Source organism: Neolamprologus multifasciatus, chromosome 10, assembly GCF_963576455.1.
Source record: "Neolamprologus multifasciatus chromosome 10, fNeoMul1.2, whole genome shotgun sequence".
NCBI classification, from domain to species: domain Eukaryota; kingdom Metazoa; phylum Chordata; class Actinopteri; order Cichliformes; family Cichlidae; genus Neolamprologus; species Neolamprologus multifasciatus.
The window spans coordinates 2,652,325-2,677,899 of NC_140448.1; the positions used below are offsets into that span (position 1 = coordinate 2,652,325).

Here is a 25,575-nt window from a genome sequence, read left to right on the forward strand (position 1 = left end):
ATCCACCTAACCTCAGGATGTCATCTGAACTGGATAAGTAAATGGCCTGCATTTGTATAGCGCTTTACTCAGTCCCTAAGGACCCCAAAGTGCTTTACACTACATTCAGTCATTCACCCATTGGTGATGGCAGCTACATTGTAGCCACAGCTGCCCTGGGGCGCACTGACAGAGGCGAGGCTACCAGGCCCTCTGACCACCACCAGTAAGCAAACATGGGGTTAGTATCTTGCCCAAAGATATCTGGCATGCAACCAGGAGGCAGCCTGGGATCAAACATCTGATTAGTGGCTGACCTGCTCGGCCACCTGAGCTACAGCCACCCAGTATGAGTTAAGGAGAGGAGGTGAGCTCATTGTCCAGTCATTTGGTCTGGATAAGGAATGCTTGCAGGTGGAGCTACAAGAAGCCAGAATAGCACATATACAGGAAAGCTAAAACTAGCTGGGTGTTGCCAAACGGGAAGTCCAACTGAAGTCCAGCACCCTGAGGCTCTATGACCAACTGAAAAAGGAAGTTTATGTTGACCAAAAGAAAAAGTGGGGACAAATAGCCAAATGATATCACACTGGATATTTGCAGGATGACTCTGAGAAGATTGAGTTTTCAGACTAAATAAATAATAAAAACAAAACCTGGAACAAAAGAGATAAGCTCTATGTCATCTTGTCAACAACAAGATGAGCATAATTTCTGATTTTTACTTTTATGTTTTTTTATGTTAAAATGTAGGAAAGGCAAGATTTTAGATTTTCATCTCATCCATAATGATTGAAGTTCCCAAACGTTATTGAAGATGCACATTAAATTGAAGTATTTATATACACATTATAGAGTCATATTTATATCTTATTGGTAGGAGGATTTGTACATATTATTTGCCCCTTTTTGGATAATTGAGTTTTAATGCTACATCATCACACCTAGAGAACAGAGCCTGAACACAAACCTGTGGTTGAAACAAGCTACACCTGATTCATACCACAATATTGCCTGAATTACAGATTTTGATGTTATGTAATACAATTCAAATGCATTCTAGCATTATTAGACATACTTCTATATTTAGATATAATTGCTGCAGTAATGATGTACACAGTGAGCACTGTGCTTATTTTATGAGATCTATCACTGGCAAATGTTGGTTGATCCTGTCAAAGACAAAAGCAGCTTAAAGTATATGAGATTATTTTTGCTGTTGTGAAACAGTTTGAACGAACCGGAACAGTTCGTATAGCATTTTTCAGGCTGCACCACTTGTCATCACAGACATGACATACAAGACTGGGGTTGCTCTTTCATGTGAACAAGGTGATACGGCAGCTGTCAATGGGATGACAGTTGCAAGCTGGTATAAGTAGGACTGGCCAGGTAAAGTTAATATTTAATTAAAGCCGGCCATATACTATTGGCCACAGTAATAGTGTTAAGCTCAGCATTTCACACATGATAGATTTCTCTAGAACTGAAAGAGTATTTACAGATTCATGTTTTATTGCTGGCCTTTATTATCTGTCAATGTGTGTTTTTTGTACTCATATTACCAAATTTTTAATGTAGTCAAGGAAACTCCTGATATTTTTATTTTCTTAGTCAAAATGCTGCACACAACAATACAGTATAGAGAAGGCAGAGGTACCCTATTTATCTGCAACTGCAGATAAGTTACTATAACTACAGCATATGGCCCCAGTAGTGAGGGCCTCCCACATTGTGTCAACTATAAATTCTAGTCTGTGTGAGTGATGCTTTCGGTAGCTATGGAAACCTAATATAATAGACCCCCTCCCCTCCCTCCCTCCTCCTCCTCCTCCCTGGCCCGCTCTCTCGCTCTCTTTCTCTCTCCGGTTTATCTCCATGTCTCTCTCCCTCTCTCCATCCCCGGCAAGGCTCTTCAGTCTACTTTGCGCATGTACAGACAGCCAAATAGAGCATTGCATCGACTCCAAGATGGCGAAAACACGTCTGGCTTGGCTCTTGACTCTCCTCTCAACTCAGTGTAAGTGCAAAAATTATTTTAACCGACTACTACTTTGTCTTTTATCCGCTCGAGGAAGGTGGCCGCCAAATGCCATGCACTACTACATCTGTTTGGTCGATTTTTCTTTTACACCAACAGTAAGTGGAAAAGAGAGTGCCTCAGAAGTAACCGTGTAGACTCAACTAACGTTAAACTTAAACCAGACTGACAGCGAGTTCGGTCTCTTCGACGTGAAGTAAATATAGTTAATGAAGTGACCGAAATAGTCGCCATTTTTAACTTAATGTCAACGCGAGTCTGGCAAATGCACGGCTGGAGTGATTGTTTGAAGCGTCCATTGTTACTGAAAAACATCGCTCAGACTACTCTCAAGTATTGATTTTATTGGAATAATGCCGCCGTTAAGAGGAGTGACAGATATCTACATGTAACTACACATCAGGAAAGCAGGGCTGTCTGAGCTGAACGTTCAGATCTTCAGTTTAGCGGCACATTTGGAGTCGCTAAGCCGACACGTTTTCTGTGTGCGCGTGTCCTGGCTCTGAAAAAGTTTCTCTACAGCATGAAGACAAACTTTTCGTTGGGAAATTAAACATGAATTAAGGCGGTTTCGTAGCTCGTGCCGTTAACTATTTAACGCGGGTTTGAAGCTGCGGTGATGATGTTGGAAGTACTGACGCGAGATAACGGATTTTTCCTACAGCGGAATAAAAGCAGGCTGACCGCGGGAGGAGCCAGGCAGACCAGCAAAGCGTCCTCCACCCCCCTCCTCATCATCCTTCTCCTCCACTCCAACGCTTTCAAACCGCGACACGGCTGGTGAACCGACAAAACCGAAATAAAATTAATTCTTTTTACCGTGTCCACCTGAAAGTCCTCATAACTTTATCAGTCCGATACCTAGAACAGAAAACAGACACCTGTAAGAGCGGAGCGGTTTGTTTAAATATTCATGCGCGAGCTCCTAGTTCCTTTACACGTTCCTCTCACGGTTTGAGGATATTTGTCATAAGACAAATAAGTCATATTCATTCATATGATTTTACATAAATTTAAAATTTATTATTTGCTCAGAGCCGTGGGGAAGGGCCTTGAAGTTCAGGGTGTTGCTGTAGACGGAAGGTGTTTTACGTTTGCGTGGTGGTGGTTGAGGGGGGGGGGGGGGGGTACTAGACCAAAAATTGTTAGTATACTTCATACACATTTTATTTAACAAGTCTGAGTCTGATTTTCAGTAAATATTCCACTCATCTAATGCAACTGGAAACTTAATTAAACACAGTTGTCTTCCAACGAGCAGGCCCCGAAGCACAAAGCAGACAAGACTAAACCAAAACAAAGATGAACAGATCCAGCAGTCTGTTCCACACAGCCAGAAAAACACATTTTAAACATCCTGAAAAGACAATAATAAATACTCTGCTCTGTGAAAAGGTTCACACACCAATGAGCAAAGTCATTATGAAGCTAGAAAATGGTAGACCAGTCTCTGAGGTTCAGTTTGATTGAAAGTTACTGTGGGAAAAAGTTTGATGGCTGAAACGGCTCCTCGGATGCAGATAACATGTTAAACCCACTGCCAGTGGAAGTATCCTTGCACGGTGGTGGTGTGTAATACCAAATAAATACAGGGCCAGTATTGCCAGTACTAATACTGATACCAGTGCTTTTAACTTATAAAGGCAGCTTACGAAGGGAAGAGCAGTGTGTAATGATTTATAAGATGAATCATGATCGACCACTAAATCACTGATTTCCACAATAATTAGTTCACACAACAAAACACAACTTTCAGCTATTCATGTGTTTTGAAATTGGGGGTCTTTGCAGTGTAAATGTGCCTGTTTATAAATCACTTTGGCTCAACTTCTGTTCTTTAAATGTGCTACAGGATATAAATAAAACATGCACTATATTTTTTATAGTGCATGTTTGTTTATATTATATTTACTACAAATTAATTAAACACAATTCAGTGGGCTACATGCTGAACTTGGAGGATAGAGACAAAGCGTTGATCTATTGACAATACCAGCGTTGGTATCGATACTATCGATATCTAGATTGACCTGCCCATATCTGTTGTGTGAAGGAGTAATAATAAGTAATAATAAGGAGTGGCAGGCTCCTGAGGGCCTCAAAGTTCTTCTCTGAGGTGGAACAAGTAGACAGCAAAGCAGATAACGACGTGGCGGCTGACATCAGGATGCTTTCCTAAATCAACTTGCATCCTGTTGTTTTCTTTCTACAAGCTGGTGCTTTACCAACAAATGTTGAAATTAGTTTCTGTGACCTTGTTATAGCTAGCTAGCTATTTCAAATGATGTCACTAGGTGACTAGGCTATGATTGATATAATAATAAAATCAGTATAGTAATAACAGGAAATGTATTTGCTCCACTGGTTTCATGGTGTTACAGTGAGGAAACAAAATATTTGTTGCTGCAGTTACTTTAAAAAAAATCTTTCTCACCATCCCAACATAAAAATACAATTTAAATTTAGATAGATGGATTTTTATAGAAAACTGACTGCATCTCCGATATGTATCTGTCTTGACGTAGGCATTAATTCCTTACTTAATCTCATTTTTATTTATTTTTATTTATTAGCTTGGTGAAGAAACGCAACAAAATGTACTTAATTTGATGTGTAAATGATTCAGGAAACCTTGTTTTCGTGTGACTGCCTGAGAGCTTGGTAAGAATCTCGTGACATGAAACGGGCTGCTGGTTTTTCCCCTTAGATGTGAACAGACATATTGATCAAAGGGTACAGAAATAAGGACCTTTCTTGTGATATCGCACGTGTGTGACTGGGCTTATTCTCTTTGCTTTAATTAGGAGCAGCAGTGAAATCTGTTGCCATGCTCTCAGCACATACCTCCAGGCTGTGTGCTGGATTACTTATTTATTTACAATGTATTTCAAAGTCAGTGCTCTTAATGAATGATCCCTTGTGAAAACCCTGTGACAAGGCAGCACAACTGACATTTTCAGGGGAGGACAGTGAGCCGGTAAAGATTGAAGAATTTCTTTTGTCTTGCCTGGACGGGGCTTAGCCATGTGGTCTCAGTGGCTCCCAGCCTGCATCGCCACTGTCTTTAGAAAAGGAATGAAACTGGCTAGACAATCTGGCCACAAGCCATCTTATGAATTACTAATTGGTACTGAAAGGGTTTGATTCCTAATAGGTAACGACTGTAATTAGAATGCTTCTTGTATGTTGAAAAAGCTCTGCTCCCAATTTATTTTTTGAAGTTTTAGAAATTGAGCAGAACTCGGTGAGAAATGAGTGTCACTAGCTCTGCTTTTGCTGTTGGTCACGCTCAGTGTTATTATCTGTCTCTGTGAGATGTGCTTGTTATTTTCTGTTCGTGGCATTCTTTGGGTAGCTATCATCCTAATGACCACACAGCCCTAGTCAGCCAAGCGAACGCTAAACCCAGCTCGGGCTGAACACGGCTGCACATATCAGCCCAATCATCTGACATCAGAGGGAAAGACGAGGGGCATCATTATTTTAAGTACACATGCTTACAGCAGACTTTCCAATCTGATCTAATGGAATGCGCTGACGTTTTCCACTGCTGGCTCCACCTGAACCATTTCACGTAAAATATTCCAAAGAAAGTGCTAGACATCTGCCAGAACCTTCCTGCCAGCAGCACAGCCAAGAAATGTGTGGAACTGGAAGATGCTCAAAGTGGATTAGTATCAATATAAACTCTGAGATCACAGGCTCACTTTTATAAGAAACACTTGTGCAGAGCAACACACACCAAACGTAATTGTTGCATTTTTAAGTTACATAACTACAGCCTCGTAATTCGCTCACAAACATTGTATTCATGTAAATGTTGTTACCTGGGAAGAGACTGAAATCGTGCAGATGGTTTTAGAGGCTCATTTAACCATCCTTCTCTCTTGAAGTATTGCAGTGTCTTTCTGAACAGCTGACATTTTTATGAGTCGGCAGACCGCTAGATTGTTGTTAAATGTCATTATGTCACTCTGAGAATTTTGAACATGGGCTAAGCCAGACGTAATTGGACCCCGTTATGCTATTTAAACATTTTTGTGAAAAGAAAAAACTCTTTATTTGTCAGTTGTCACGGCAGGACTCTGACTGTGGCAGCACCCTGACATGAATGCTGATAGTAGCTCCCGTACAAGCTGCTTGCTGTCAGATGCTTCTCTCCCCACCCAAAACTTGTGAGCAAATGTTTGGAGCGCTCTCTGAATGGCATGGCTGTGGCCCCTGTGGACAAGTCTGATACAGTCTGACATTTTACTAATGGCAGAGTAAAACGGGGCAAACAAACCAAAAGGAGTCCCTTGCTACACAGCGATTGCCTGGTACGAGTCGAGAGTCTGTCGCTCCACACCCTTGAGTGAGAGGTGCAATACCAGCACATTCATCACGGTTCCAGGAAGCAATTATGCATTTTTGTGCTTGTTGCCTAACTGGAAGTTGTGTAATAATCTTGACAAAAAATCCCAATTCATTCCTGTAAGTCGAGGGGATATTTGTGCAATCCCTCCATGGGGGAGTACCACATCAATCTTAGTGTGGAATGACCTGAAACAACTGTGCACGGGTGGGTGGTGGTCGTGGTGTTTTGAACAGCAGCATAACCAGAAATATGTGCATCCCTCCTCAACCTGACTGCGCGTTAGCAAATGCAGCATACCAAATAGAAAACACATGTAGACAGAATGCCTTACATCACATGAGCACCGACTGACAATCACAACCACCTGTTTTCCTTGGAGATAAAACGGACCGCTGCTGATGAGCCGGCTGACCTCACCCAGCTCATCAGCAGAGCAGAAAGGGGGAGGACGGAAAGCTGGCCAATATTGTTAGTTGAAGGCATTCATCAAACATCTTCTGAGACACAAATCCACTTTAGCTTGACAGATATAAGGATTTGGCTTGTTGTCCTGCTCACATTTATTCTCACTGTACCTGAACGTTGAAGATGCTCGGTTTAAAAGGTAAACATAATGTTCCAAAAAGCATGTGCATGCTTCAAATGTCAGTAAGACTAGCATGAGAACCAGCCTCCAGGCAGCTCATGCTCGCCGACAAAACAAAATGAAAATCTTGATGGCCTCGGTGGGTAAAAGGAATGTAAAAATTCTGGCTTTGTTTGTCAGCATGGTCCTATTTTCAACTGGAGGTTTAGACAAGGGAGACATTCATGAGAAAAAAATGGCGTGTTGTGGAGTATTGAGTTTTGGAAGTTATGGCTCTGTTGTGATAGCAGGCTAATTGGTTGTTTATTTTGACAAGACATTATTACCGGGTGTTTAGGGTGTTTTAGATAAGCAGGATAATCTCCAAGATGGGTCCTTACTGGCTGCCAAAGCTAAGGATGGCAGAAGACAGGCTTCCTGTTTGATTATCTCTCTTTGTTCACATGGCCTGTGTAGGGAGGAAACACCACGGCTATTCTCCTGCTCCTGTGTTCACTGGATTCTGCTGGAGTACATCAATAGTTCAAAAGGGACCGTATCGATCAAACACTGGGATGCTGTCAGCTTAGTGAAGTGATTAGGGGTTTCATTAATGACATGGAAGAGGCAGTGAACTACATGTGGCTGAGCCGCTTGCGCTCGGAAAGGAAAGAGCTGCAGGCTGTGCTCCTGCTCAGAGTCATAACCAGATAATCGCTCCGGATTCATCTTTTGTTTACCAGGCTGTAACAAAAGGGCAATTACTGTCTAAAAATAGCTACAAGGCAGCGTCATCAAACAACCTCAGGTGTTTGATCACAGTTCATTCAAAACCACATCTACTATCAACTGTGCACAAAACTTGCATGTACAGTAGCTTAACAGTGTCCCAATGTGGTCCCTTCAGTTCTTTCAGCTTTCAGTTCAATAAATGATATAATATAAGAGCAACAGTTGAAATAACAATGATAGATAACTAGAATCTTAAAATCAACCCTGAATTTTGAATGGGGTGGGGCTGTAGACAAGTGTTTACGTGAAAGAAAATGAAGCAGAGAGACTTCAGATGTCACAGGATAAACCAAATGGCTTTAAAGAAATCTGTTTGTTTTTTTATCTGTTTGCTGTAAATGTTATTCTCCGAGTGAATTAAATATGATTTCAGCTCATCTGATGATGTATGCCACAAAAATAACATTAGATATTTAGGGAGCTCTAAGGGATCCTAACCTCTTTGTGTGAGAGTATAAATGTGTGTTATCTTGTGTTGAGTTGGGGTTTCCCAATTCTCTAACTAAAGCTTCCAGAAATGTTGAACATGACCTTGTGCCTCTCAGTACAAGCTGTACCGGGGATGAAATATGATGTTTGGCTGTTTTGAGTAAAGAGCTTTTGGAAGTTCCCCAGTTTCTGTTATTGCTTGGAACATGAGAATAAGGTGACAGGATGATGGACTGCATGTATGGAGCATTCATCTGTGCTAGGTAACAATGCTGTAATTAAGACTAGTATACCGGCACGTGTTATTACAGCAAGAACTCCTTTTGCTACACAGGAGCAGTTGGGCTTAAAGCTCATTTCCTTTTCTCACATCTGTTAGTCTGTAATTACAAGGAGGTTTCTACACCTCCAGCCACCACCTCCGGGCTAATATGAGACCTTTCTGTGGAGGTTGAATGGGGATCTGAGAGCACCTGCCAGACATGTGGTGTCTAAATAAAAGCATGCGGCATCTAACATGGGATTAGTTTGGCTGGCCATGAAAGTAAAGCTCAGACCACAATCAAAAGCAATCAATAATAACCATCTGATTTCAGTGCCTGCCCATGTGAGCTAATTGCTCAGCTGATTCAATTCAATTCAATTTTATTTGTATCACAACAGCAGTTGCCCCGAAGCACTTTATTTTGTAAGGTAAGAAGACCCTACATTAATACAGAGAAACACCAACAATTATACAATCAATATAAGTGAGCACTTGGCAACAGTGGGAAGGGAAAACTCCATTTTAACAGGAACATTGCTGCTGCTCTCTCTACCTCAAGGTTTCCATGTTTGGAAGCATGAGTAGGGAAGCACTCCCAGCATCATCATTACCTTTCCAGATATGCATGTGGTCCCAAAACAGAACATTACCACTATTTATAAATGGCTGTAGACAGAAGCCTTAAACACTAAATGCTGGACTTTATTAGTAATCCTGGGCTGTACTGTAATTTGTTGTTTAAAACATCAAGTGAATGTTAATTCTTTGGGGTTGGTCTAGTGAGTTTAGTAGTGATGCTAAATATCAGAGGATTTCATGGGAGTTAGTGGCATCCACTTGGAGGCACTGCAAAGTGAGTTTTAAACAGCCCGGCACAGCAGTGTGGGTCAGCCAGTGGGCAAGACCAGGACCACGTTTTCAGCTTTAAAAATGAGGTTATTCATTACACACTGGGCAGTTTAACAATGTTAGAACAACGTCCAGCATCGTCGTTTTAAATGATAAGGACAAACGAATCACTTCTTAGTGGTTAGAAGTCTCCGTCTCATAAAAAAGACACTTTGTAGAAGCATCATACTTAACGGCTCTCCCATACTGCTAAGTCTCCTGTGAGGGGATTTAACTGCTTGGAACTCATCCAATGAGTCATTTGTGATGATTAAGTTACATATTACAAGATACAGATTACATTAGTTTCATCATAAAAACATATGAAGGGATGGAAAGTGTTTCAGTGCGTGTGACAGAGAAAGAGAGTAGCGATGCAACTAGAAAATATTTGTTTTACACCAACGTCACTTCATTAGGACATAAATACTTCAGGTAAAAAGGTCAAAGTTCAGCATCCAGTCATCTGCAGAAATTCTTAACACGATCTCAAGTTCATCCTAAAATAATGCAGAATCCCAGAGGTGGCAAAAGTACAGACATTCTGTACTTAAGTAGAAGTACAGATACTTGTGTTAAAAATACTCTGGTCAAAGTTCAAGAACTGATTCAACTTCTGTCCTCAAGTAAAAATTTAAAAAATGTACAGAAATGTACTCAGAGGAAGAAAGTAAAAGTAGCTCTTTTGACGACGTTTCTACCAGCTATTTTTGTGAACTGCTAACTGAACCTGTGCTTTAATAATGTAATAAAATTATAACAATACATTACAAATATAAAGTTTATATTGTTCTAATGTTTAATTCTAATGAATGTTGTACTCCTCTTGAATCAGTTTCATAGAGCATAGGTAATCACTGAAGTGAGGGTTTAATTAGGATGATGCTTAAGAATAACTGTCCCAACTTTAAAGATTCCTGTTGAGGGCTGAGGTTTTCTTCTGAAAGGACTTTGGTTGACCGCAAGTACAGAAAACGGTCTTTGACTCTTCAGATGAAACAAAAAAGCACCTTTCTTACATCTTGTTTCCTAAATCTACAACAAACAGGCAAGCAACAGGATGTGATAGTGTCTAGATTTTATTCTTTTCTGAGATTCAATGAGATGCAGCTTCATCTTGTTGCCTGGCAACCGCTCAGAGCCAAGAAATATTTTCAAATCAGAAAAATACCGAATCGAAGAGGTTAGAAACCAGAAATGTATGAAATGTCATTAAGTGAAGTTAAATGCTGGTGGATTTTGTTACCACAGTAATTCACTGGTTTCGGTCTTTGTGCTGCTTGCTGTACTGAAGACTGGACTCGATCTTTCCAAGTTATCACATAGGAGTCTAAAAAACATAAACAATATTTTTAATGCAAATTCCAAAAGCTGTATCTATTTGTGATCAATAGCTGTGGTGCTGTACAAAGCCCACCAGCACTGACAGAAGTGCAGTTTGCGTTCAGCTGACTGGACAGATAGCGTGGACAGATTGTAACCAGACCATGTGGCCATATGGTGTGAGCACTATGCCTTCTGGGCTACTTAGTGATAAATATGTTGAGGCTGCACTGGAATTGATAGCACTCTTTGGCTGCTTTGGAGCTTACCAAAGTATGTTGTGGTAGAAAGCAGTCCAAATGGCATTGATCTGAATGTCATCGATTTCTGTACACCAGTGGTTTTTCGGGTCAGAAAAGATGACGATGACGATAGAGACCTTCATCTGTGTGCTCTTTCTCAGCATCCACGAAAAAATGAAGTGTGGGGAAAATCTACCCTGGGTCTAAGTGTTGGTGTATGAAAGTAAAATGAATATTTAAAGAAAGTGAAATGGTTGATATGTAGGCGCATGAATGGAATTTCCTGATTATGTCACAAAGGATCACGAATGCCTGGATCAGCCTCGCTTTTTAGGTCTTTGCTTTGAATTATGCTTGTGCAGAAGCTCAGTATACACAGCGCTGTTGCCACATGTGTGTCAGGGCATACTTTGGGTAAGTGAGTGCCTTAAATATTTGTCAGGATGCCAGGCATAGGTGACGAGTTTGTAACATGGTGGCTGGCCCGGCTGAGCTCCCATAGAGGGGGCTTTGCATGTGGCTCTGCTTTGCCTCCGTGACACAGAAAGCTATGGAGGGGGAAAAGGAAGAAGCAATTTGTGTGGATTTCCCCATGACTCAGGAGTTTGTCAGGCATTCGTCATGAATGGAACAGATGGTTCAAAATGGTCAGGTTTATAAGACCGAAGCATTAAGCTGAGACTATTCTGTAATTCTAGCTCCTGAACTAGAAAGATTACACAAGGCTATCCACCCAAAAAGCACTTACAAGAGTTCTGTAAATATTAAATTTCAATTTTACATACTTTACTCCACCTTAAACTGAACTAAATGAAACGGAAGAAGAAAAAAGGGGTAAGAATTAGAAGCAGAGGAGGAGCTAGTAGATATTTCACAGCCTTTCTGTTTTAAGGAATTTCCTGTATTTTTTCCTGTAACTGTAGTAATTAGACTAAATTGAGAGTTTGTCTACATTAAACCTCATATCCTGTATAAGAGCAGCTTTTTTCAAGACGATGAGGTTATCTGCTCATTTCCTTTTATGAGGGTGCTCCACTTCCTTTGTCATTATCATAGCTAAAATGGCAACTTCAAATGGTTCCACGTGCGGCAGCAGTGATTCCGAACGGTTTTCGATGTCAAAGTTACATCAACTAAGGACGATAAAACGTATCAAATGCCTTTGTTTAGAGAGTTTTTGGCATTAAATGGTTCTCAGCTTTAATTTGATATCTGAGTCTTTATTTGAGACTAGTCAGTTAGTCAAATTTGTTTTCCTCGTTTTAGTCGACTAACGAGGAACATCCCTACACCTGCAATGAACGATTTGGGCACGTGTAAGCATATACAGTACTGAATACTGCATTGGTTTCTAGTGACAGAGCCGTAGCATAAAGGAAGCTAACAGCAAAATAGTTTTATTGTTTAGTTTTTTTTTTAATAGCCATAAACTATGCTCAAGTGAGGTGAGAGAACTGAAAAACCTCCACGATTGTTTCACTGTTGGCTTTTCTCTTTGTCTGTCCAGGATCTTTGTTCATAACTTTAGCAGTTTAGGTATTATGTGGTTTCTAAAATCAGATTCAAATGGTCCAAGAGTGTTATTAGCGTCCACTTTTTGGTTCTTTTGAAAACAAAATGAAGCTATTTCCTGAATGCACACTTGCCTGATATGCTGACCAAAAATCACCACTTTTAGAAAGGGAAAAATATCAAAATATGGCTCATTTTAAACCTTAAGGCTGGACTACATATGTATATACATATAATATAAAAACCCAGAGGATAATGGTGCGCTGTTTTTCCAGACAGTACCAACAGGAGAGATCTTGCTGAGGTAAAAATTTTACCTTGTTCTTCAAGTGCTTCACTAGTTTTTACATTAGTGGCAGGCCCCTGCTTGCCTTGCTTATACTGAAAAACAAAGCCACTTCTGAGAGCTATTCTCTTAAAACCTAACAGAGAGCACAGATGTGTGGCTCCTAAAATATTCAACATACAAAAGCAAAAAGCCAACAAATAATTTATTGAGAAAATAAAAAAACAACAGCAGTAAGCAATGAGAATAAAAGCCATGTAAAGTTGATGGTGCGCCTCAGTATATGTATATTCCTTTTGTGTGAGGTGAAACAGAAGGAAAACAAACAGCAAGCCACAGTTCTCTGTACAGCCAGCGCACTCCACCCCAAAGTCGAACCCAGAGCCCCCTCGCAGCTTTTCATGCTGGCCCGATCTAGTATGAGCTAGAACAATGATCTTATGGTTTCTTGAGCTTTTTGGCACACTTTCAGAGGAAATATATATATCGCTTTGCTGACAAGCCTCTCGAAACGGCCTCCGTCCAGCTAGCGCTCGAGTGTAATGAACCCCCACCCCCCAACTTCCCCCTCTACCACCACCGCCCTGTCCTTCCCTTCCCTTGTACAGGCTCACTCATGTGGAACTGAGTGACTGTACAGTTTTATCCCTTATCATCAACACTCAAGATCATCAGTGTTCACATCTGTGGGCGGTTTCCTTTGGGGCGATTGCTATCATGGTAATGTTCAGTGAGAACTGCTCTGCAGAGAGGAATGAGCTCTGAAGGACTGCTATGTGCTGGTATCTAACCCAAAGGCTCCAATCAGATCTGAGTAGAACAAGCCTTATGAATGGAACTAGACCACTTCTGTCTGTTCTATTATATTGTTTCCCTTAGATTATTGAGATGATGAATTTAAGCAGAACGAGTTGTTATCATGGCTTATAAGGGCTTTGCCTGCTGGTTCAGTGCAGTAAGTCTGTTCTATTCTACGTTCTAACTTGCAGTTATTACACAGGTAGGTTATCAATTCTAACCCACGACTGAGTCATTCCATAGTTGCACTGAATGAGAGCAAAAGCATTATCATTTTTATCGCTCAAACATTCCACAGGGTTTGGATTTCATTACTGTATCGAGCGGCAGATGTGTGCAGGTTTTTGTTTTTGGATTTCCATGTAAAAACACCAGAATGTGCATTATAAGCTGCTTAGGAATACATTTCTGATTTCTTACCTATAGGGAAAAGAGATTCAATTTATTGTTGCTTGTTTGCTTTTTTTTTTTAACTCAGTCTCCTCGTATTAGGGGCAATCGACTTTGCTCTGATTGTCACGAAGAGCAGACTGATCATGAACGAGGCACGTGTTCCATACTCGGCCACAGTATGCAGGAGAACGCTAAGTAGTTACGCTTGACGCAGGCAAAGACAGCAGGTGACTGAGGTCGCCAGCTGTCCTCTATTCTTACCATGAAAGTCCTTTTAGATCTTTGCTTGTCCATTGTTCCCAGGAGCAGTAAGTTGCTCTCCACTCACGTGCCGCACACTTTAGGACTTTCCTATGCGACCGTATACACAGTGGCATAGTTCATGTAACAGCCTGGAAATGGAATGGATGTCACGAAGCGGTCAGTCGCTGGACCGTCTGTTGCTTTTGTCTGGTATTTCCCACGGAAACCCATCAAGGATTCCTCCCTGAGCAGGTGATGGAAGTGCTCCCTCAGAGTGGGAGCGAAAGGGAGGGGAGTGGCCAGCAGCAGGAGGCTCACATGCTTTCTCTCCCCAGCTGTTGTTTAAGCAGCATTCCCTGTCGCCCAGCTCAGCCACAGCCAGCCTGTGCAGTCTATTTGAGTGTATAGTATGCCTTTGCACACATTTGTTGTCTGAGTGGGCTGCTCGCTGGCAAATTCTTGCTTGGGTTGCACACTTTGATGGCAAAGTATTTAGTTTAGTTTTTCTCTCTCTCTCTCTTTTGACCATAGGCACATGACATAAACAACTGTCTCTTGAAATGAGTAACAGTCAGGGTTTGCTTGCAGCTCTGTGTCTTGCAGAATGGAATGTTTTTGTGTTTCCAGAATGTGCTTTATGACAGCAGGCATCTCCACCCTTTTAATTAGAAGTGATTTCAGATTGGAATAAACAATTTTTAGATTTATGTTGTGACTTTGTTTGTAAAGCCTTGCACTGGTAGTCGTTTCAGTGTTTTAAAATGTTATTGGTCAAACATTTTGACAATAATTAATCACTTTAATCAAAAGCCAGAGCTTTCCAAAGACTGTTCTAAAGAAACAATGAGAACATTGTCGTTCTTTTCCTACGGATCATAACCTAGTCCCACTTAAAGTCAAAAAATGTGGGGCAGTCCCCTCAATACTGCCTGCCTTTCAAAGCTCACTTCACCTGTGACCAGTCATTTCCTACACAGTGACGTACTTTTGGCGACCTCACATTCTGCACTCCTCCTCATGTCCGCCACGTTAGCGCTTACTAAGGAACAACAAAACAGTCAGAACAGCTTCCCACAGGATTATTCATCATGCAGTTGTCACAGTCTGCTGTACAGGAAATCTTTGTGAGAACGTAAACCTTTGCAGCAGTCATGTTTTTGACCTCGTGACTCTTTACTTGACTGTTTGACTTTTCGGGGGGGGGTTTGTGTGTATTTTTTTCTTTTTCTTTGTCACAATCAGCTGACTCTCTCTTCTGCCTGGTGCTGGAGATTTGAAATGTAAACAACAATCGAAAACGCTAAGTACACTTAACAGCACATGGAGTTTGTTAATAGCCCCGTGTAGAAGTATTGCTGTATGCTGTAGCTAGATGGCATATATCCGCTTTTAGTGCTAAAGAAGGGCACTTCATGACTGAGTCGTCTGTTGAAAGTCCTTCAGAGTTTTGTGAAATAAATTAGAATAGAATAGAATAGAATAGAATAATCCTTTAATTGTCCCACAGGGGGAAATTTGGTTGTAACAGCAGCCAAAAAGACACATATACAAACAAAGAGTACACAGGACATAGAACAGAAACATACACACTTTTTCTTACATATTTACATTAAGGACAATGGTTACTATATACAGAGTACTGTACAGTTATTAAATAAAAATAACTACAGATAAGAGGCAAACCCAGGTTGTAGTGCAAATCGGTTGATTAACTTATTGCAGTTACAGCATTGATGTAAACATCTATGTTTGTTGGGAGCAGTTCTGATTGTACAGTCTGACAGCTGCAGGGAGGAAGGACCTGTGGAAACGCTCCTTCGTGCATCGAGGATGCAGCAGTCTGTCACTGAAGGAGCTCTGCAGTTGTACCCATAAATTGTACCCATAATAAAATATTTGAGTGTTTTTAAATTGTAGAGAAAGAAAAGGGTGCTATTGTCTCCAGCAGTGATCGGACATACATCATTACATCAGTCTAACTTCTTTTTCCTGCATTCAGTCTTCATCTGCACAACGTGGCTTTTGTTCAAGGAAAGCAAACAAATGCTAGTTTAAAGGAAGCTATTGTTGTAACCATAGACTTTAGAAATACTGTTTTATTGAACTGATAGCATCTTGATGACTAAGCTGAACCCATCTGGGAGGCCCTGTTAGAAGAAAATAAAAGCTTCCTGTTGCCACGTCGTACATTTTTGTGCCACAAATATTCAGGTGAATAGTTCAAGACCGTGTCAGTCGTATTGTCTTTTAGCATCCATATTCAGCTACCGTACAACAAACATACTATTTTGCAAAATAGCATTTGACAAAGAGATCTGATATCGGTTCGTCCTCGCAGACAGTATTCTGTTATGTTCTGATCTATTCCTTTTAGTTCTGTGTTGTTCTGGCTTTGCCTTACGCAAAAGTTTAACTGGAAGCTGCTTGGTAACGTAACATATTATTGTCAGCATCGTTATTATTTCACTTCACTTGTCTCTTGCCAGCTCAACACATGACACATCCACAAACATGTGGGTGTGGAATGGAGAGAGTAACACAACTAAATAGAAATAACAGACAGCAGTATGCAGTAGTAGACTCTCAGTTTGAAATGCTGGATTGTTACTGGCTGAAAACCCAGTTATTGTACAGTATCAGAAAAGGAGAATGTCAGCTTGGGGAATTACATTAGAAATGTTTCTTCATTGGCTATATTTGTTTCTGTTATAGGGTTTGAAGATACATTTTGGTACATTGACATTATTAAAGCAAAGCAGTTTCTCTCCTGATGCCAATTTCTTCTTCCATTCTTTAATTGACTTTAGAATACATGACATTTTTTCTCCATACTTGCCAAGTGCGCCTACTTGTAGGGTATGATTAAAAAAATGGCACCTGCCTGTTGCCTAGGTCTCTGCTTTTTCCATAAACTGCATTTTTCTTTATCTTCTTTTGTCTTACGCTTCAATGCAGCCTTAAAATTTATGGAATAAATGGAAAAGCTGCAAGGCTGGGGGAATATTCTTCCGATGAAAACAGTCAGAATTTGAAGTCAGCATAGTTACACAAATTTGGCACGTCCCTAAAAGCTACATCACAAACCACCCTTTCATTTTAGCCCACAGCAGGCATCCTTGGAGCACGCAGGAAGTCAGGCAGATTAAACCTTTTGGACCTGCTAAGTCAACACGTCTCGGCTGCGTGGTGTTGCGTTATTGTTCCGTTGTCAGTCGAGCCTTAGCTCATCGTGACCGGCTACGCTTACTATCCACGCACTCAACAATGAGCGCTTATCTCTGCAGGCTGTGGCAGAGTGGATCAGCTCCCCCACTTCTCTGTCACTGTGTTGGCCAAATAGGGCATTATTAGGTAAAGGAACTGCTGGCTGGTCAGAAAAGGACCTGTGTTAATATGCCAACATCCAGATTAGCTTGATAGCTGCAGATGCGAGTGTTTCCAGATCTTTACATGTTTTGGGGAATTATTGGTTAATCCTTTATGGTGTGCTGATGGAAAGCTTCGGGAAAAAGAGGAATATTTCTGCTGAGGATCAAATGTGTGTAAGCGGGTTGTTAGTATACAGGGGTGGGGGGGTTATGGTGTGTGGTTGAAGGAACAGGCGGGAGAACGTCATCCAGGGCTTCAGCACTGTGTACTAGTTCATTGTTGACTTGCAGGAAAGGATATGGGTTACAGCACAGTAGCAATAGTTATTTCTAAAAGCTCGCTCTTGATCAGTTAAAATGTCGTAACAATCAGTGGATTCCTAGAATTGTGAAATAATATTACCCATAAGCCTGTGCTGTACCCATACAAATGTTTATTTTCATCATGGTTGGAAAAAGCCTGCACGGAAATTGTGTTCCTAATTAGGATTAAGGAAGGGGTCGGGCAGCCCGGACTAGAATGCGAAGCATTTGCAACGAGCGTCGCTGATGCCATCTGTGCGGAGTGTGGTGAGGAGCTAATTCTGGCACTGAGTGTGGCGTGATTTAACACAGAATTTCGTGGTAGCAGCTCACATTCAAGCCTGGGATTTGACTCTGACTGTAGCCAAAAAAACTGTTACAGGGAGTTGAATTAGCCCTGACCCCCTCCTGTTAGATCTCCTTTAAGCTGACGCCATGGAGCTCCCCAATTCATCTGGACGTTCAACATGTGTGGCATGTCAGATTGCTCGCATAACAGAGATGCTGTGCCAGGGGAGGCCCGCTCAGCCTCTTGGCCTTGTGCTTCAATCTGTTTTGACAAGGCGTTGTCACTGTCTCCCTCAAGAGGCTGACCTAGGCTAGAAAAATGAGCACCCAATTATTTCGTCATGAAGCATGGTCAAGGTTTCTCTCAGTGACCGTGAAAGTCAGGCAGAACAACTCTTGTGTGCACTTCCTACCTGGGAGGGATACTAATTAGCAGGCTGCTGGTCGTTGCTGCTGACAGCTACTATAAATAGTGTCTGGGCATTTGAATGCTAACCTGTTCTTACTCTGTTGAGGAGTAGCTCACCAATGTAGGTTGCCCAAGACACCTGTGACATCACTGACATCAGTCAACATTTTAAAACTAACAGGTTTCTATGTTAACATTTAGAATCTATGAAGAAATGCACATTATATACACCTATTTAGCCCAAATATGAAAACCACAGCTCAAGTCGATAATATGGATTACGTCATCACAGTGTAATGTTCTGTTGGAAACTCGATTAAAACTCACTGAAGTCTAAGGAGAAAGGACGTGTAATATCTGACTAAACATTGTTGCAGACCAAAAACAAGCCCGCGAAATAAAGGGCCTGAACTCCCCAGATCATCCGTGGGCACAAACAACACCATGCCTGATCAGTGGCACCCCCACATTCATGGCCACAGGGATTTCCTGCCAGCGCCACGGTGCCAGACATGACAGGATACTGCAAGGGGTCCGTGTCAAACTGAGCAACGCTTTTAGGGGAATTTCAAGAGATCAGTAAAGCTTCCCTTTCAACAGCATTGAAGTATTAAACAGTTATCATAAATGTTAACCTGGCTAGCGCAATTGTTAATATTAGCAACATTTACCCCCTTAACAATTGCCCAATAGCGACATTAGCCATCTGTTATCATTAATATAGAGGCTTGTGGACTGTAGTCAGATAAAAGATGAATAATTATTGAAGGGCTGAATGCGTTGTGGTATGAAATATTGATTGGATATCCACCCAGAGTGTGGAGAACTGATCCGAGCAAATAAAGAGGGAAATAGAGAGTAGACCAGGCCGATCAGAAGAGCACAGCTGATGTAAAATCAGCCTGTGACCAGTTCGTCTTATTTTACTATAAGTAGTACCACATGTTTCCATAATGCTCTTCTTCTTCTACAATAATTAAGCTATTCAGATGTTAGGTACTGTGTTATTTGTTGGCTCTAAAATATATTTTAGCTTCATGATCTGTAATGAAATGATCTAATTACTTTGTAAAGCAAATGAAACCTCTATATTAGCTAAATATAACTTATATTTGGGGAAATTTGTGGAAAATTAACAAGTTAACTTTTTCCAGATATGACTTTTTTGCTATTCTGTTGTTGCAGGATGGGGTCAAAGTCTTCATCATGGTGGTTATCAGGTATCGAGTAGTTTCCTGCGTATCAGTATCAAGTTTAAAAGTACTGTAACGAACCTATTGCAAATGTGATAGACACAGTCGGATTGCTAATATTTTGTGCTCAGGCACCGAGAGGAAGGGTCAGAGTGTTTCGGAAAAGAGTGCAGTAATGGAATTACTCTGCATCGCAGATACAATTCGATGGCATATCAGGATCTTACGACTTGATTTTCAGTCAGAGAATTTAGGTCTGCACTTCCACATTGTGTGCGTTTGATGGCTGTGGCATCACAGCACCCACTGACCATTGTTCTGATTAATTAGGCATTCATTCACTCCTCGAGCCTCAAACTGTGGCACAAAACAAAGGTCTCCATTGGCATGCAGGGCCGCTGGGACCATGTGAAGAGGCTGTGTGACACCAAACAACTGGACTATTTTTATACAACAGCCATCTGATTATCTTAGTACCAAGATGTTTCACATGACTTAATGAATGAGTAAACTTATCACTGGAGATCATTCAGTGAAGGTTAATCATTTCTAAATGCCTTGTTGACCAGATAAACTTGGGCAGCACACAAGGCTCATGTTTAAAGAGTGTTTGCACACTAATAGCAAAGTACACTATGCATTTACATGTGCTTCAGTATTCAGACAGTAGATCCATGTGATTAGTACTCCTTCAGCAAAAGACCTATTATTAGATAAAAGCATATAATATCATATATATATATATATATATATATATATATATATATATATATATACATATACATATATATATGGTTCGATACTTTGGTGTCACGGTTCGATATTTCTTCGATACAAAAAAATGTTCATGCCTTTTTAATTTGTCATTTATTAAAATTATAAATATATATTTTAACTCAAAAGTACAGTTTTTAAATGTAATGATGCTGAAACAACAAAGTAATAAAAAATTAATCTATCTGATCGAGAAATCACTCATCGTTGGAAAAGAGAGTTTATTACAGAGAAATGGCTCTTTCCAAAATAAAAGCTATACTATACGCTTCTTCTGGGCTATATTCTCAGCAGCATATTAAACATATCAGGTCCCCATAAGGAGAATCATGTGCTAACGGCTGTCTAAATGACTCGGGTTTGTAGCATGCGTGCTTGTTGTTTTTGTCTGCTTCCACTTGTCTTTGCACTAGGATGATGTCGGAGTAAATGTGCAGTCATATTCGTTGTGTTCCCACTAGTGCTGTCAGCGTTAATCTGAAATGACGTTAACGCCACAACACGGCAAATCTCCGTTAACGAGCTACCGCGGATCGCCCTGTGTGTGGGGCTGGACAGCGTCAACACGTTAACGAGCTAACTGCGCTAACACACTAGTTCCCACCATGTAATTGAGCATTGCGTGGCACATCCGACATACTGATTTACTTTTGTCCATGACGTGCTTACCTTCAGGGTCATACTTCACATGAAAACCAAAATAGTTCCAAAGGCCAGATCTGAATGAGGGTGGGGGAGGTTCAATTTCGGTTAGCGTTGAGGCAGTTGCCATGTTGCAACGAGCTTAACTTCTGTCTTGCTAGCTTGCGCTGCGCTCAGTGGATCTGCACTGGACAGTGCAGCCTAGGCGGAGTAGTCGAACGCAGATCCACTGAGCGCTCAACACAGACAGCATCGTCAGAAGAAAAGTTGATAAAATAAATTAAAAATGTTGTATTGTTCGATACATATGCGTAACGAACCGAAAGCACTGTATCGAACGGTTCAATATCGATACTAGTATCGTTGCACCCCTAATAAAAAAAATAAAAAAATATATAAATATTAGGGCTGCACGATTAATCGTTAGAAAATCGCGATCTCGATTCATACTTATGTGCGATCTCATTTCCAAATGACAACGATTTAAAAAAACAAACAAAAAAAACAACAAAAAAAAGACGATGACGATTGTACCGCATTTTGATCCGGGACGTAATCTGCATGAAAACAAGCGCTCACTCTTCCTGCTCAACAAATGACAAGGGCGGAGCCTTATACCACGTGATACAGAAGCTGGCTGCTAAAATTGGCAGGGAAAAAACAACGGAGAGCACGTCAGGGATGACGAGAAAGTGACAGGAGAAAATCCGTCCCAGTCAACCACCCAAACATCAATAACGGGAACCTTATACAGCGCTTCCCTATACCCGTCGAACTTCCGCAGGCACAAAGAAATTACGGAGGCTATTACTTATCACCTGACCAAAGATATGGCCCCATCAACACTGTGCAAAACGAGGGATTTAGGAAAGTGATCAACACCCTAGACAAACGCTACACAGTGCCGTCCCGCAACTATTTTTCTATTGTTGCACTACCTGCTCTATACACGCAGTGTCGAGCAACGGTGGAGACGCAATTTCAAGCAGTACAACATTTTGCAGCAACGACAAAACGTGAGACATTTGTTGTTTTTATGTTTATTTATTATTTTTATGTTCAGTCTCAACTGTTACGAAGTTGATGTGCAGTTAATAAGTGCAATAAATATTTATACTGGAAAAGAAAATCGTGAGAGAATCGTGATCTCAATTCTAAGCAAAAAATCGTGATTCTCATTTTATGCAAAATCGTGCACCCCTAGGGGTGCAACGCTACACAAAATTCACGGTTCGGTTCGATACTTTGGTGTCACGGTTTCGATATGTACACACACACACACACAAAAACACAATATTATGAGTCATTAGACAGGTTATTCTACAGAATCATGAGTCTGTTATATATCTTGACATTTTCTATATGACTGATTTATATCTTTAAAGGAGAGAAATAAGTACTGTGCTGTTGTCAGTACCTTTGTGTCAGCTTATATTCTCCTGCAATTTATCAGGAAGGTTAAATCATAGACACACTGGCTAAAAATCCTGTTTTTAATGGGAACAAAAGGGCTGCATAGGAAACGGATCAAGTTAAGTTCCCCAAGCACCAGACGTCCATGGATGTTGTTTTCTCGGCTTAATGTGGTCAGTCAGTCGTGGCCTTTATTTAGTCCAAAAATAGTCACTGAAAATTGGGCCGTGCTTAATCCATGAGATTTGATCCAATGTAGCCCAAGATGGGTCCAGCAAAAAGTTGCTGAGAAGACAATTTGGTGGACTTCTCAGTAGCCTTGATAAGTGAAAAGGCGTGTTATCAGATTGTTTAGAGGACATGATGTAAGAGGCTTCTTTCTAATCCAGCGAACCATTTTGCACTGATTTGACGTCTTTCGCAGTTCTGCTGGAACATAACTGTCTAAGAAGACCATTTCTGAGACGTCCTATTACACCTAGATGTTTTTTTAAAAGTTGAAAGTTTTAGATTCAGCATTCGGAAGTTCTATCGAAAACTGTTGAGCTCACAAAGAGCTCTAAAATCTGGAGTGCACATCTCATATTTTGGTGGTATAGTCCCACATAAATGTACGTACCGTGTAACATGTGATAAAAAAGGACAGGGTATTAATAATTTACAGCTCTTAAACAAAGAAGAAGCGCAAAAACAGAAAGACATCCATGTACAGTTCAGCAAGGTGCAGGAGACTGTCAGCATATTTAAAATAATAAAAAACAGGCAGCACAAAACAGTGTGTTTTAAATAGAGGGAGGGGTCTCTGCTTGCTTTTGTGTAAAAGTCACTGCATGCCTCTGCTCTTAGGGACTTAGAATTGATGAAAACAGAATGTAAAATGCTGATTTTACAAGGATGTTTTTATAAGACTGGAAAAATATGTTTTTTTACATTTCACTCAAACGTAAGCATTGATTGGAAGTTTTAAGTACTAATTTTGCCAGGTGGGATTCTCTTATGAGAGACTGAAAGGTGAGACCTGAGTCTTCTAAAAGCTATTAAAAGTTGAAAGAGACTTAAAGGGTGGTAATGTGAGGATAATGTGAGTCGTCTTAAATGTGTCCATGTTTCCTAAACTGGTCTTGAATCCCTTAATGCGGAGCATTCATTGCAGCGACTGCCATAGTGGCAAGTGAAAGGCACTGTAAGGTGGAGGAGAAAAAGTTGCTTTTCCTCCACTCTGGCCCAGTCCTGTGAGCCAGTCATACTTAGCTTGAGGTTAAAGTGAGAGCAGGCCAGATGTAGACATTAACACTGACACAAAGTGACAGGTTCCCAGGCATTCAGTGACACCATCGGTTCCTCCCCGTTCCTCACCCCCTCCGTCCTCTCATTGGCTCAGGCCGAGTCTTTGACCCTCCTAGATCAGAGGGCTCACCAACACGAGACCTAGTCGGACTTGTAGACCATGGCTCGCAGCAGCCTCGTATGTAAATGCGGAACAAATTAGTATACAAGTCCTTGTAGGGAAAAGTAAACCATGTTTGTGTGCACCTGGAAAAGATATAATCTCTTTGAGCTTTTAGTCAGACAGAATGAGTTTATTCACCAGGGGTCGAATAGTTGGTGGAAATAAAAAGCTTGTCTGAAACATCGCTCTTAGTCCAGGATGAGCAGGCTAGAGGGTGACTTTGTGTAACCGTCAGGATTCCTGGCTTTATTTGATTTAAATGCATCGTTTTAGGAAATAAGGACGACCCTTTTAAGTTAACTTTTTTTTATCTATACCCACAAACGTAGATGGATAAGCATGCATCTCCCTCACCTCCGCTTCCTGCTCTTTGCTTTCATCTGTTTGCTCCTGTGCTTATTAAAACTGATTGTGTCCAGACCGCTTAGCATTCTGTACACACTCTTGGCCTGGACACTTTCATCTCTGAACATTATGATTCTGCAGGCTCAGTGCCACTTGGCCACAGTACAAGCCACTGTAACTGGGCTGATTGAAAATACTGGAAAGTCTGAAGAGGACTTTACCTTAAAGGAACAGTTCATCCTATTTATGTGCTGTCCTGTAAAGAAACTTAGTTTCTTACTGTTCGGATGTCTATATGATAAACGTGAAAATACATTCTAGCTTAGCACAAATAATGAAGAAGAGTGATGAGTTTATATGAATGCAATATTGTATTCAGTGTTATTTACTGAGCAGATTCTATTTTATTGTTTAACAGAGCCAAGTTAGTTGTTGGCTGTAGCTTTCACATTTAAATGTGAAATTAAAACCACTTTGAGCAGCTCTCTTAATCATAATGGGTCACCACAGTGGGATGAAAACATATTTGATTTGTCAGATTTTTCCTTCCCGTCACATTTGTGTCTCTTTCTGGGATCAAATGAAGGAGCTCCTGTTATTGGGCGGTTGTGTAAACCACTATGCTGTGGCGCATCTTAGCTTACCTGCTAGCAGTCTGTTAAATTGCCTTGTTTTTTTCACAGAACCCCACGAGAAACACATCAAATCACCCAAACAACATTACACAACGTAAAGTTAGCGATCCAGTCTGTCACAGAGTGGATCCACAGAGTGGTCTGGGCTCTGGGGAGGCCAGTCCATGACTGATCACGTTCCACTGTGTGTTTTTCTGTCCATGTATGATTTTACTGGTGGTGTGTTTAGGATCATTTTCAATCAGACACTTCCACATGGTATTATAGATCAAAATCCGATGGTATTTTTTTTGCATTCGTAAATCCATTAATTCTCACAAGATCCTCAACACACAGGAGGGGGAGGCTGATGATGGGACATGGGTGCCTCCCAGTCACCATGAACTCGTCTGTATAGCAAAATAGTGAAACATGAGGCCATCTGTCCAACAGCTAAAGCCTGGCTGAAATTAGGTCACGCAACAGAACAATGGTCCGAACCAAACCAGCTAATCTACAGCAGAATTGCTGTAAATCAGAAGAATCAACATGTTGCAGTGGTCGAATCACAGTCCGAACCGGAACCTGACTGAAATTCTGAGACCATGAGATAGGGCTGCACGATTTTGCATAAAATGAGAATCACGATTTTTTTGCTTAGAA

General features: G+C 40.9%; 1 protein-coding gene across 1 annotated transcript in view; it reads left to right on the plus strand.

Annotated features, from left to right (window-relative positions):
• The first annotated feature begins 1,832 nt into the window (after window positions 1-1,832).
• The window catches only part of jam3b (junctional adhesion molecule 3b), a 43,543-nt gene continuing 19,800 nt past the window's right edge, over window positions 1,833-25,575 (plus strand). Inside the window, exon 1 of the mRNA XM_085173962.1 lies at window positions 1,833-1,999. Coding sequence (XP_085030088.1) covers window positions 1,858-1,999 — 142 coding nt within the window. The 5' untranslated portion in view covers window positions 1,833-1,857. The remainder of the gene's footprint in view (window positions 2,000-25,575) is intronic.